The following is a 14,748-nucleotide window of genomic DNA, read 5'->3' as shown; positions in this document are numbered from 1 at the left end:
GAGGAGATAAGATACTCTCTTATTGTGTCCCCATACATTAGATAGAGGAGATGGAGATAAGATACTCTCTTATTGTGTCCCCATACATTAGATAGAGGAGATAGATACTCTCTTATTGTGTCCCCATACATTAGATAGAGGAGATAGATACTCTCTTATTGTGTCCCCATACATTAGATAGAGGAGATAGATACTCTCTTATTGTGTCCCCACACATTAGATAGAGGAGATAGATACTCTCTTATTGTGTCCCCATACATTAGATAGAGGAGATTTCGCGATCCCCGGGATCCCCTGCCGAATCGATCCGAGCTCTCTTATTGAATTGCTCATTCAATGAGAATCGATATTATGCCTTGAAGAGGACTCGAACCTCCACGCTCTTTAGCACGAGATTTTGAGTCTCGCGTGTCTACCATTTCACCACCAAGACGGAAGGAATCAAATGTTCAATACAAAACGGAATAGACGAAAACTAAGTAACATGATCAGGATGCAAACTAGCTGCTCCAGCCAATTCATGAGCACACTTGTTCACTGATCAAGAAACATATTCAATAGGGCTACTTCAAAGTGGCATTTAAGAGAAAATAGCATTATATTATTTTGAACATTATATTATATTATTATGCAGTTTTATTTGTCCGGATGGGATGCAGAAATGCCTTCAATTTAACCCAATTGTAAGTGTAAAATATTTTTTACACAATATTGGCGATTTTATTTTTGTCTTATTAGTGTTAGTTTTAAATTAAATTAGAGTTGTTAAGTTTTAATGCTTTATGGACCATGTGAGAACATAATTAGTGGTTAAACAAAATAATTAGTGGACAGCATGCTTTGTATTCTTAAAATCCACGAAGAAGCTTTCAAATTACAAATTGAGTGGATGAGGCTTGTTCGAACAGTGAATTGCTAAGGGAAAGGCTACATTGGTGGATCAAGACAAACAAGACATATGAAAGGGCTATAAATTCACACGGTTCGAAGGAAGTATCTGCCATTTTTGAGAATTATACACTGCCAGAGTTCTCTTGATTTTGCAAAGCAATTTATATTTTGAATGTAATTTCTGATTTAATTCGTAGAATATTTATATTGTACTACATGATCAGTACGTGGTACTGCTGAAGCATCTTGTGAAGATTATTCGGGTATTCGTGTGTCAATCCTGGATAGGTGTTAGAAAGAGTGGTAGTGGTAAAGGCTGGAGGCCGTATTCAATTACCTCTTGTAATACTCCTTTGGTGAACATCTATAGTGGATTGGGCAGACGTGGGTTGCCCCGCAGACGTAGGAGAAGGAGCTCCGAACTGCGTAACAATTTCCTTGTGTTTTTTATTTTTATTTATGCTTTCTACAGTTATTATTTATACTTGCTTAAACAAGTCTAATTAATCAACTAAATTGGGGCTTAATTCAATTAACGTATAAAAACACATATCTTTTATATTTCAAGTATCACGGAACAATTTCAATTAGTATCAAAGCCTGTAGACTTAACCTATTAGTCTATCGATCTGGCGAATCCGTGCATCTTGAATTCATCTCTTCAGCGGCTCTTTTTCTTTCTCTGTTTATTGCTTATTTGTGTGATCTCACGGGGTATTGAGTTTTGCAGAATGGACCGAACTAAAGTCCTTCCCCAATTGACTGGCGACAACTACGCATATTGGAAGGCTCGCACCCGTACACATTTAAAAGCCCAGGGTGAAGCTGTATGGTGATCTGTGGTGTCAGGATGGACACATCCCATTAAACCCAGTTCCAGCGCAGATGGAACAGAGGTCACTAAACCAGAAACTGAGTGGACTCAAACAGAAATAACCAATGCAGGAAACAATGATAAAGCCTTAGACACAATCTATTCTCTTATGCATGAAAGCCAGTTTTCAATTGTTGCAGGTATTCCTTCAGCTAAAGGGGCTTGGGAGGCCCTTGAGTCTACATACGAAGGAACTACTTCGGTAAAACAGTCAAAGTTGCAACTGGTCCAGTCAGAATTCGAAGAACTGCGCATGAACGAGGATGAGACTGTCATCGACTTTCATACACGCATACAGGAGTTGGCAAATCGCGCAATGGTCCTTGGTGAACCATTCCCGCAGGAAAAACTTGTTAAAAAGATACTGAGATCTTTACCGCCCAGGTTCCGAATGAAAGTCACAGCCATCCAAGAACATGATGGCTGGGAGAAAAAAATCTGTTACTCAGCTAATGGGAAATCTTAAAACATATGAAATGGAGATTTTAACTGATCATACGAAAAAACAAAAAAATATTGCTTTTGCCGCTGAAGAAAATAATGTAGTATCCGATACAGATGAAGCTAGTGAAGATACGGTTGCATTCTTAACTAAACAGTTTTCTAAAATTTTGAAACAGGTATCCAAAAACACTCGCAACAGAAATTCTCAAAAGGGAGGAACGTCGTTCAAAACTACACCCAGGACAGGAACAACAAACGCCAAGCAGTCTGTCTCACGTCCAGGACAGTCCAAAGAAAGGTCCAACAACAAAGGCATCAAGTGTTACGAGTGTGAAGGATTTGGACATGTACAAGCTGAATGCGCCACCTATCTTCGACGCAAAAAGTCTATGTCAGCCATTACCTGGAGCGATGATGAGCCCGATGTTGAACCAACTGGGTCAGATGTCGAAGAAATTTCTGGTAATTTTGTTGCATTCACAGCACGATTTACTGACAGTTCAGAACTTGTTGAAGACTCAGAAGGTGGTGACTACGTCTCTGCAGAAGATGTGGAACAAAGTGCTTTATCTTTTGAAGCTGAGTTCAATAAGTTGTATCCCAAATGAGAAGCATTAAGAAAAATGAACTGCAAACTGTCTAGTGAAATAGAGATTGTAACGAATGCAAATAAAGTATATCAAAATCAAGTAGCTGATAGGAATGCTTTGCTTAAAGAAGCAGCAGTACAAGAAGAAAAACTACAACACGAAGTACAAACCGGAAAGGTACTTCTTAAAGAAGCAGCTACCCGAGAAGCAAAACTCCAACAAGAAGCAGCTACCCGAGAAGCAAAACTCCAACAAGAAGTTCAGAATTTGAAACAGGAGCTCAGCACATACAAACGACAAATCCAAATGATGGATACCACTTCAACACTCGATAAGATTCTTGATTCCGGCAGGCAAACCTCTGCAAAATATGGCTTGGGCTTCACTGGCAATAACTCCAAAGATAAGACTGTGTTTGTCAAAGCATCTGGAACTGTTCCAGACGACATTCCCGAATGCAGCACTGTGAAACGATCGTATGGTAAAGTGAACGTTCATAAGATGAGATATAAGCTATATAATCCTGTTTGCCACTATTGCAGGTTACGTGGACATACCAGACCTGAATGTTACTACTTCTACAAAGATCAAAGGATTGAGAAGTTCAGGCACAAGAACATTCAACTGTTCACAAAACAGATTTGGGTCAAAAAGGCTGATTATGTATCTTTTGTTTCATTTCATACTAAAAGTGCAGGACGAGAAGAAAAATGGTATTTTGACAGCGGGTGTTCCCGACACATGACAGGGAATGCAAAATTCCTGACCAACGTCAACACCAGTAATGGTGAAGTTACTTTTGGTGACGGTGTCAAAGGTCAAGTAACTGGCGTAGGCACTTTAAATGTTGCCGGTCTGCCAAAATTGGACAAAGTGCTACTTGTCCGAGGACTTCACGCTAATCTTATTAGCATAAGTCAATTGTGCGACCAAAACTGGAACGTGTGCTTCACCAAAAACAGCTGCAGTGTGATGGACAACACAAATCAATGTGTCATGGAAGGTAAAAGATCAACTGATAATTGCTATATTCTAACCGATAATGTGTTATGTTGCAGGTCCAGTATGAATGAAGCTGAGTTATGGCATCAAAAAATGGGGCATCTTAGTTATAGACTTCTCGATAAACTTGTAAAAATCGAAAGTGTTCGTGGGCTACCAAAGATAAAAATAGAGTCAACTATATGTGGTGTCTGCCAAGCTGGGAAACAAACCAGATCAGCTCATCCAGCTCAACACACCATAAACACAAGTCGGTGCCTGGAATTGATACACATGGACCTCGTTGGACCAACTCAGACAGAAAGTGTTGGAGGTAAGAAATATATACTAGTATGTGTAGATGACTTTTCTCGTTTCTCTTGGGTTATGTTTCTCAAGGAAAAATCCGAGGCACTTGAGGCATTCAAAACACTGGGATTAAAAATTCAAAAAGAAAGAAACGAATTCATCAGGAGAATCCGAAGCGATCACGGCAGAGAATTCGAGAACAAAGTATTCGATGACTTCTGTAACAAATCAGGGATTACACATGAGTATTCAGCACCAAAAACTCCACAACAAAACGGAGTTGTGGAAAGGAAAAATCGCACTATCCAGGAGATGGGTAGAGTTTTGCTCAACGCCAAAGGACTACCTCAAAAATTTTGGGCAGAAGCTGTAAACACTGCGTGTCACATCATCAACAGAGTTTATCTACGTCCGGGTATAACGCAAACTCCGTACGAGCTCTGGAAAGGTAAGAAACCAAACATTACTTATTTTCATATTTTCGGCTCACGTTGTTTTATTTTGAAAGATAGGAATCCTACTTCTAAATTTGAACCAAAAAGCGACGAAGGAGTGTTTCTAGGATATTCCACCAACAGCAGAGCCTATCGGGTATATAATAAAGTGACCAAAACCATAATGGAGTCCACAAATGTCGTCATTGATGATCAACCCAGTGAAATTACTGAAGTTATCCAGACTGATCCAATGACAGAACCTGAAACTGAACGACCTAAAACTCCTACCGCTGATACTCCAGAACCAAACTTTGAGTCACCTTCTTCATCACCTATATGCAATCAACCTGAATATGAACCCGAGACAGAATCAGAAAATGAGCATGAAGATATTGACATTCCAACTCGGATCCAAAAAAATCATCCAATTCAAAATGTAATTGGAGATCCAAGTTCAGGTGTGAAAACTAGAGGCAAACCAAAACGTGACTATCTTGAACTAGCAGGATACTCGTGCTATACATCACAATTTGAACCAAAGAACATCAAAGAAGCCCTAACTGACGAGCACTGGATCAAGGCCATGCAAGAAGAATTGGGGCAGTTCGAAAGGAACAAGGTATAAACTCTAATTCCTAAACCGAATAACGTAAATGTTGTAGGTACAAAGTGGATTTTCCGAAACAAAACGGACGCAACCGGAAATATTGCACGAAATAAAGCAAGGTTAGTTGCTCAAGGGTATTCCCAAATTGAGGGAATCGACTACGACGAAACGTTTGCTCCAGTGGCTCGCCTGGAATCCATCCGGTTGCTACTCTCCATTGCTTGCGCACTAAAGATCAAGCTCTTTCAGATGGATGTTAAAACAGCCTTTCTAAATGGCTATCTTACAGAAGATATATATGTAGCACAACCGAAAGGGTTTGAAGATCCACAACATCCAGAATATGTATACAAGCTTCAAAAAGCACTATACAGGCTAAAACAAGCTCCACGAGCCTGGTATGAAAGACTCGCCCAATATTTACTTCAAAACAACTACAAACGAGGTGGTTCGGACAAAACCTTGTTCATAAAACGATCAGGTAAACACATAACCATTGCACAAGTTTACGTTGATGATATTGTGTTTGGGTCCACACAGACAGGTGAAACGGACAAACTGGTCAAAGTTATAAAACAAGAGTTTGAAATGAGCATGATCGGAGAGTTAACTTATTTCCTATGATTACAGGTAAATCAGTCAAAAGAAGGAATATTTATTTCTCAAATGAAATATGCGAAAAATCTCATATCCAAATTCGGTCTGGAATCTGCAAAAGATGCCCGAACACCCGTCTCTACAACTACAAAATTATCTAAAGACAATCAAGGAACTTCAGTTGACTCCACCTTATACAGAAGTATGATTGGTAGTCTGCTATACCTAACGGCTAGCAGACCAGACATCATGGTAAGTGTTGGTATGTGTGCACGATATCAAGCAGATCCAAAGGAATCACATTTGAAGGCTGTCAAGCGTATCATCAAATATGTGAAAGGTACAATTAATTACGGTATTTGGTATTCTACTGATACAAATCTTAGCCTTACAGGTTTCAGTGATGCTGACTGGGCGGGTAACGCCGACGATAGGAAAAGCACGTCCGGAGGATGTTTCTTTATTGGGAAAAATCTGGTTGCCTGGCTGAGTAAAAAGCAAAATTCAATATCACTCAGCACTGCAGAAGCTGAGTACATAGCTGCAGGCAGTTGCTGTACTCAATTATTATGGATGCGACAAATGCTGACTGACTATGGGTTTGACCAGAAAAATATGATACTCTTCTGCGACAACACGAGCGCGATCAATATATCTAAAAATCTGGTTCAACACTCTCGGACAAAACACATAGACATCCGTCATCATTTCATCCGAGAACTAGTCGAAGAAAAAGAGATCAAATTAGAATATATTCCGACTGAAAAAAATCTTGCAGACTTATTCACAAAACCGTTAGATAAATCCAGGTTTGAATTACTTCGTGCCGCTCTCGGAGTTTGTACGATTAATGTTTAATTGCTCCAACAGGTAAATAAGTTACTCTTTTATTAGTTTATGTATTCTACTTCTCTTAGTAATCTAATTATTTTTTTTTCTTCGAATTTTTCAGGAATAAAAGCAATATCACGTGCTGTTTTTTTTTTTTTTTTTTTTTTTTTTTTTTTTTTTTTTTTTTGTACACATCAAAGTTGTCTTCTCCTTATCTAATACTATTATATTAAATGAGCCTAATTTTTATTATTATTTTTTTTTGTTTATTCGTGTCTTCTTAAACAACTAGAAGACTTATTCAAGTCAAAACCTATTTTTTATCCTAAACCCTCTAATTAGTTCTCATCATACCCTAGGTCTTCTACCCATCATCTCATCCCACGCCTTTTGAGAAGACATCACATCACATTAAATGCTTTGTCTCTTTCCTTGCATTCCCTTCACCTAAAGCCGAGACCTTCTTCTTCTTCATCTAGTTTTCTCCATCTAAGTCCACCATTGTTAATCCTAGAACCAAGACACAAAAATGGACAATCCCTTTTTCGTACATGTTTCCTCCTCTGCAAGAATCACAATGCTTCATCAAATTATAGACGCTGATTCCCCTTTTCCTCCCGAAATTACTGATCGGATTCTAGCCACCATCAAGCAACAATCTTCTCTTCTAGATGGTCTCACGGACAAGGAACGCCGCCAGCTGCTTACCCTTGCCCGCCATGTCTCCGCCGTGCCCTTTCCCATCCCAACTGAGACACTGTCCATGCCTGCCATACTGGAGCCAATACCAGTGTCTGCTCTCCTCTCTCCGGTCAATCCAGTGGTATCACCCTCTTCCCTTTCCCCTCTTGGTCGAAATTTATCCACTTCTCGTAAAATTGATTTCAATGTTTCTTTACCTGAGCAGTTTGTGTCCTCTGTGCCCACTTGTTCCATAAATGTACATTCTCTACCATTGCCAAATGACCCCTATGATCCGGCTTCTCATCCCGTATCCCGCTTTACTGCTCCCTTAATTTCTTATTCTGATTATGTGAGCTCTTTATCCTCCAATTTCTCTATTCGAAATATAGCACAAAATTTATCCTCTCCAAATATGCCTATGCCGTGTTCTGCCTTCTCCATTCCCATTCACATACCTACCTCTACTGCAAAAACAGAGACCGTCCCTATACGTATGTCACCAATGAAAGACTCTGTTCCCCTTATTACTGTGCCTCTATCTAAGCCTTCCCGTAAGGGAAATGAGAAATTGTGTGATGCAGGTCCCACTGAAAAGAGAAAGATTACTGATGTGGATGCTATAGATGGTCCCACTGACCGAAAACATCAAAGACGGGGGTCCACTCTTCCACCAAGGATCACTCATTCCCGAGCAAATGTTGATACTCCAATTATTCCTCCTTCATCAGGTTCCAAATCAAGAAGTTCGGGCAAGGTCTACAAACCCAAGCTGCTTTCACCCGAGTTATTGACAGTTTGGCAGACTCATATTCACCGAGATTTCATCATTGAAAAGACCATCAATGAAGTAGATTTGACTGCCAAGTGTAACATTATCCCATTGCTGCGAGATCAAAATCTACTTGCTTCCCTCCGGCATGTTGGTCCGTATTCTACTTGGTTGACGGCCGAATTCTATACAAATCTGACTTTGGATACATTTACTGAAGGCTCCGCAAGGTTTCATCAAGTCTACATTCGGGGCAAATGGTACCCCTTTGGCCCTACGGAGATTAATGCTTATTTGGGCACCCCGAATAATCCTGCCTCACCGGATCCGAGCCCTCAATTGTTAGCTACTGCTCTCACTCATAATAAGGCAGTTTCATGGCCGAAGGATGGTCTTTCTAGCTTGAAGCTAACCACGGTCTATTCTGTGCTTTTGCGCCTAGCTTCCGCGAATTGGGTCCCGGCCGTGCGTCGTCACCAAATTTCTGAACAACTTGCTGGACTCCTATACAAAATCCGAAACCGCCTTCCGTTCAACCTTGGCATGGTTATTTTCTCTCATTTAATGTCTTTTTTGCAGAAAAAAGGAGGCCAAAATACATCTCCCGTTTCCATGTTTGATCTTCGGAGTCCTTCAAGATCACGGTTTTCAACCATATAAGGAGGAAGTCCTTACAACTCCCGACAATGCCTATATTTTTTATGATCGACTCACTCAACGGGGTCATTATGATGATCGGGCGTCTCTGGCTCACCTTCCGGACATTCCACCTCCGGCACCACTGCATTCTGCCCCGGCCTCTTCAGCTGACACTGCTTCGGCTTCTCGTCCGGGCGCTAAACGGATTCCCAAAGAACTCACTACTTTGGTTGATCGTCAGCAGATTCTACTCACTCTTGAAGCCTCTATTGCGCAGGTTCAGCAGTCCGTTGCCTCTCAACAAGCCACCATCGCTGGCCTGGAAAATCTTAGGGATGTGCAGCTCAAGGAAATCACCCGTATGGAAGCTATTCACGCTCAGATTCTTGCACACTCTGGTGCTGCTAACTCGGGTACTGACTCTGAAGAGGGAGACGATGATTCTGACTCGGGCACCCCGTCTGCACGGTAATTCTGATCCACTATTTTGATGTTCACCTGCCTTTGTCATTTTCTTTGGCAAAAGGGGGAGTTAGGAGTAAGGGGGAGTATTACGAATGTTTTTGTTTTGGAAGGTTGTTTATTTTGGAAGTAAGTTGACTGCTACAATATTGGTTTATTTGACTGCTACAAATATTGGTTTTGGTTTGATTATGGTTGGACGTGATTATAATGGATTGACATTAGTTAGGGGGAGTAATAGAAGTGTTGGTGCTCCTAACTAAATTTGATTGAATTGGTATGCTACGGTTTTTATGTCTATGTATGATTCAAGGTTTGGAGTAATTCAATTAGGTTTTCAACTCACATGTGGTCCAAAAGAATTAAATTGTGAATTGTTGTTTTTATTCTTTTTTTTTTTTATATGTCTTGTTAAGTGTCTATACTAAGGGCCATAAATAAAATTAAATTGATTCTTGCCCAAAGTATGTGATACTCAAGTTTTCCCAAATAAAATGCCAAAGGGGGAGATTGTAAGTGTAAAATATTTTTTACACAATATTGGCGATTTTATTTTTGTCTTACTAGTGTTAGTTTTAAATTAAATTAGAGTTGTTAAGTTTTAATGCTTTATGGACCATGTGAGAACATAATTAGTGGTTAAACAAAATAATTAGTGGACAGCATGCTTTGTATTCTTAAAATCCACGAAGAAGCTTTCAAATTACAAATTGAGTGGATGAGGCTTGTTCGAACAGTGAATTGCTAAGGGAAAGGCTACATTGGTGGATCAAGACAAACAAGACATATGAAAGGGCTATAAATTCACACGGTTCGAAGGAAGCATCTGCCATTTTTGATAATTATACACTGCCAGAGTTCTCTTGATTTTGCAAAGCAATTTATATTTTCAATGTAATTTTTGATTTAATTCGTAGAATATTTATATTGTACTACATGATCAGTACGTGGTACTGCTGAAGCATCTTGTGAAGATTGTTCGGGTATTCGTGTGTCAATCCTGGATAGGTGTTAGAAAGAGTGGTAGTGGTAAAGGCTGGAGGCCGTATTCAATTACCTCTTGTAATACTCCTTTGGTGAACATCTATAGTGGATTGGGCAGACGTGGGTTGCCCCGCAGACGTAGGAGAAGGAGCTCCGAACTACGTAACAATTTCCTTGTGTTTTTTATTTTTATTTATGCTTTGTGCAGTTATTATTTATACTTGCTTAAACAAGTCTAATTAATCAACTAAATTGGGGCTTAATTCAATTAACGTATAAAAACACATATCTTTTATATTTCAAGTATCACGGAACAATTTCACCATCCAACCCAAATTCCTTGAATTTTTCGTGAGTGATTTGGTCTAGAACCTCCACCATTTCCTGTGTAAGATGGGTCTTCCAATCCCCAACCTCACCTCTTCTAAAATAAGCGCTGTGTTTAATCACATACGTCTCCGCCGACATAGTTACGTGCTGTGACCCATCTTTGTTCACTTCCAAATTGCTCAGTTTCTGAAAGCTGCACAAATCTATGATTTTCTGGACCGCCCCTTCATTATCTTCCTCCTCAGAGAAAGTTTGGCCCAGGAACGCCGCCAGCTTCTTGACGTGGTCGACGACACTGTCTGTCTTCTTCAAATCCTCGTACCTCAGGAACAACACTTTGTCGGGGAATTGCACACTGGCTTTGTAGTAGCCAGCGACGTGATCCCAGTAGGGGCCGTAAGGTGAGACTATCAAGAAAGAGAGCAGAAAGAAGAAATTGGCCAAGCAGAGAAGTAACAAGCAGGGAAGAAAGAGTACTGTTACATTGACCATCATTTTATTACAGAGGGTTAGAGAACACTATATACATTCTACTTGGAAGATTAGAGAAGACAATTCTCTTCTAACTACCATAACTAATTTCTACTAAACATAACAGAATTGGCAGTTAGGAATGATGAGATGGCAGATGAGTTGTTGTTATCTGTTGACACCCCCCCGCAAGCTGGAGTGTACAAGGATTGTAGTCCTAGCTTGGAGATGAGACAGCAAAACATGCCAACAGGAAGGGGTTTTGTGAACACATCTGCTAGCTGGTTGGAGGTGGTAACATGCAGTAACCTTAACACTTGTTTCTGCAACTTTTCCCTTACAAGATGGCAATCTATGTCAACAGATAACAACAACTCATCTGCCATCTCATCATTCCTAACTGCCAATTCTGTTATGTTTAGTAGAAATTAGTTATGGTAGTTAGAAGGGAATTGTCTTCTCTAATCTTCCAAGTAGAATGTATATAGTGTTCTCTAACCCTCTGTAATAAAATGATGGTCAATGTAACAGTACTCTTTCTTCTGATAATATTCTTCCATGAAGAACTCTTTTCCATTGTCAGATCTCATGCACTTAATTCCCTTTCCAAACTGTGTTTTGATTAATTCACAGAAGTTTTGAATAATTTGCCTTGTTTCATTTTTGTTTCTCATCAGATAGGTCCAAGTGGCTCTGCTGTGATCATCAACTATGGTTAAGAAGTATTTATGTCCATAGATAGTAGGGACATGAAAGGGACCCCATATATCAAGGTGAATAAGATCAAAACACTGACTTGCAACAGATGGATTAGATTGGAAAGGTAACCTTCTTTGTTTAGCCATATGGCAATATTCACAGACAGTAGGCTTATCATTACAAATGCTATCATCTAAAGCATGAAGAGCTTTTATCTTTCCTTCAGAAACATGCCCTAACCTAGGATGCCAAAAACTACAAGAATTCACAGTTGGAAAAACAGCAGATATATTCTGAATAAAAACAGGAAATGTGAGGTGATAGAGGCCCTTCTCCAGCTTAGCTAGACCAATCATCTTCCCATGGAGTTGATCCTGTATAATGCACTGGTCAGAATGGAATAGAGTACTACAATTTGATCCCTTTACAAGCTCTCCCAAAGATATAAGATTATACTGAAATATGGGAACACACAATACATTCTTCAATATCAAATCAGTGGATAGATGGACAGTTCCTGTGTGAGACACCTCTGCATAGTGTCCATTTGGTAGATCCACATGAATCCCTTGTGCCTTCTTAGATGTGTGAAGTAAATGTACATTGCATACAATGTGGTGTGTGGCACCACTATCAATAATCCATTCTGATTCAGACTTAGCAGTCTTACCTTCATGATGAGCATTTGGAATGAAGTTGGCAGCCATGGTCTGAGGCTTAGGATCAAGAGGAGTGTTGACCTTCATATAGTTGGAGGCCATGGTATTCACCTGGGGATTAAGATCAAAGGGAGTGTTGATCTTCATATCAGCCTTCATCTTCTCATTTTGCATGAATTCAAGAAACCTCCTGTAATCTTCCTGAGTGAAAGAAGAAGTTGCTTCTGAGTTGCTGTTTTCTTGAACAGGTCCTTGCACTTGATTGGCTGAGCCCAACCCTTTGTTTCTTGATTTCCAACCGGGTGGGTAGCCATGCTTCTTGTAACACTTATCAATTGTGTGTCCTGTATATCCACAATAACTGCATACAGGTCTTTGTTTCTGATTAGGAAAGGGCTTTCTGCCATTGTTGTCTGCTTTTGTGAAAAAGGCATTTGCACTTGTCATGTTGTCTCCTAGAGTGGTGGATTCAATATCCAGTTGTCTTTCTTGTTGTGAAACCATGGAAAAAGCCTCATTCACATCAGGGAGGGGTTTCATTAACATGATCTGCCTTTTTGCACTTGTGTAATTATCATTCAAGCCAGTCAGAAAAGCAGATAGCATGTCATTTTGTAGGTGAACCAGCACTTTCTCAGACAAATGAGTTCCACATGCACAATTAGGGGAGCATTCACAGCTGGGAATAGGTCTTAAAACCAGCATTTCATCCCACAATAACTTCAATTGTGTAAAGTATTCAGTTATTGTGGAATTACCTTGTCTAACATGATGAATTTGAGATTGAATTTCAGCGACTCTGAACACATCATGCTGAATGAATCTCTTCCTCAGATCTTTCCATACTCCTTCAGCTGTGTTGATCTAAAGAACACTCCCAGCTATGGTAGGAGACAATGCTCTCAATATCCAGGAGAGCAGCATTGTATTACAACGATCCCAATAGTAAAATTTGGGATCCAGTTTGCTTGGTGCAGGCACCAGTCCTTCAACAAACATCATCTTGTTCTTGGATCTCAATGCCATTTCCATGGCCCTTGCCCAAGAGTGATAATTCGACCTCCCCTCTAACTGTGCCGTCACTAACTGCAGGGTAGGACTCTCATTGGCATGAAGATGGAGAGGATCTGTCTGATCGTTTGGATCGAAGTTTCTGCTAGACTGATTCTGATTTGAGCTGGTGTTAGGGTTTTGATTTGAAGCTGGGACGGGAGTTGGTGGTAGAGAAGCTCCTTGCTGATTCATGTTTACGGCTGGTGGTCGCCAAGCCATTGTGGCTCTGATACCATATCAAGAAAGAGAGCAGAAAGAAGAAATTGGCCAAGCAGAGAAGTAACAAGCAGGGAAGAAAGAGTACTATTACATTGACCATCATTTTATTACAGAGGGTTAGAGAACACTATATACATTCTACTTGGAAGATTAGAGAAAACAATTCTCTTCTAACTACCATAACTAATTTCTACTAAACATAACAGAATTGGCAGTTAGGAATGATGAGATGGCAGATGAGTTGTTGTTATCTGTTGACAGAGACGCCGCGCGAGAACCGGTGGAAAGCCTCCTGGAGAGAAATGGGGGTGAGGTGTTTGGCGGTCAGCTTGCGCGTGAAGTGCCAGAGAGAAACCAAAACGTCCTTTGGGTCACGAAACACGTAAACAATCCGACACGAAGAAGAAGAAGAAGAAGAAGAGGAGCTATGGATGTGTTGATGAGGAAATGATTGGTAGGAAATGTGGGTGTGAAACAAGGGGGGTTCTGTAATAGGCCTGGGGTTGGTGGGGTTTTCAGTGGCGTACATCTCCAAATGGGGAACCAAATGATGAGGATTTGAGGTGAGCAAAGGGTGGTTAATTCCATTGTACGGATACTTTGGGCGGTTCACAATGGTGAACACAAGAGCCTTGAGCCAAGTGGTTCCAGATTTGGGGTAGCTGGCTAAGAGAACATCATTGGGGTGTGGTTTGAAGTGTTGTTGGAGGGCTAGGAGCCCATGGAGGAGGCTCCATGTTAGCTGCCAAAACCCATTGTACAAATACATGGCTTGATTATCATCTACCCATCTTTTTTCTCTTGGCAAATCATCAGCAATAAGTATGTCGTCGTCTGAAATTGTTTTTGCTTCAGTAGAGGAGGATTGGGTTGGGGTTGGCGTTGCCATGTGGATGGGAATTGAAAGAGATAATGATGAGTGATGAAGAAATTAAGCATGTTAACAAGAGATATATAAGAATATCTGGGATACAATATTGGTTCAAATGCAAATAGTGCTATCAAGTATGCATAAATGCATCAGACAGTGCATTTATACGTATAAGAACTATACACATGGAAACTTCACTCTCACCCTCTTGCAAGATTATAATTTGCCAACGCTATGCTGTACTATCCACATGGGAACTTCACCCTCTTGCAAGGTTATAATTTGCCGACACTATGCTGGCAAGCTAGAATTCATGGATGAGGACCACCAATTAATTTCATGTATCT

At 40.3% G+C, this 14,748-nt stretch overlaps 1 protein-coding gene across 2 annotated transcripts; it reads right to left on the bottom strand.

The window, feature by feature from the left end:
- Positions 1-574: 574 nt before the first annotated feature.
- Positions 575-14,484, bottom strand: LOC109162606 (flavonol 3-sulfotransferase-like). 2 transcript variants are annotated; one of them, XM_019311288.1, is made up of 3 exons: positions 13,790-14,484; positions 10,423-10,831; positions 575-678 (listed from the first exon to the last, which is right to left on the bottom strand). In XM_019311288.1, exons 1-3 carry the CDS (start codon positions 14,417-14,419, stop codon positions 668-670), a joined length of 1,050 nt encoding a protein of 349 aa, XP_019166833.1. In that variant the 5' UTR covers positions 14,420-14,484; the 3' UTR covers positions 575-667. The 2 variants fall into 2 exon arrangements, with proteins under 2 accessions (XP_019166833.1, XP_019166832.1); XM_019311287.1 differs by having other exon boundaries at positions 10,423-10,837; positions 13,796-14,484.
- Between the last annotated feature and the right edge of the window lie 264 nt (positions 14,485-14,748).

The sequence above is a fragment of the Ipomoea nil genome, unplaced genomic scaffold (genome assembly GCF_001879475.1).
Source record: "Ipomoea nil cultivar Tokyo-kokei standard unplaced genomic scaffold, Asagao_1.1 scaffold2957, whole genome shotgun sequence".
Lineage (NCBI taxonomy): Eukaryota > Viridiplantae > Streptophyta > Magnoliopsida > Solanales > Convolvulaceae > Ipomoea > Ipomoea nil.
The sequence above is the reverse complement of the archived record's forward strand: the minus strand, read 5'-3'. Positions and strand labels throughout refer to the sequence as shown.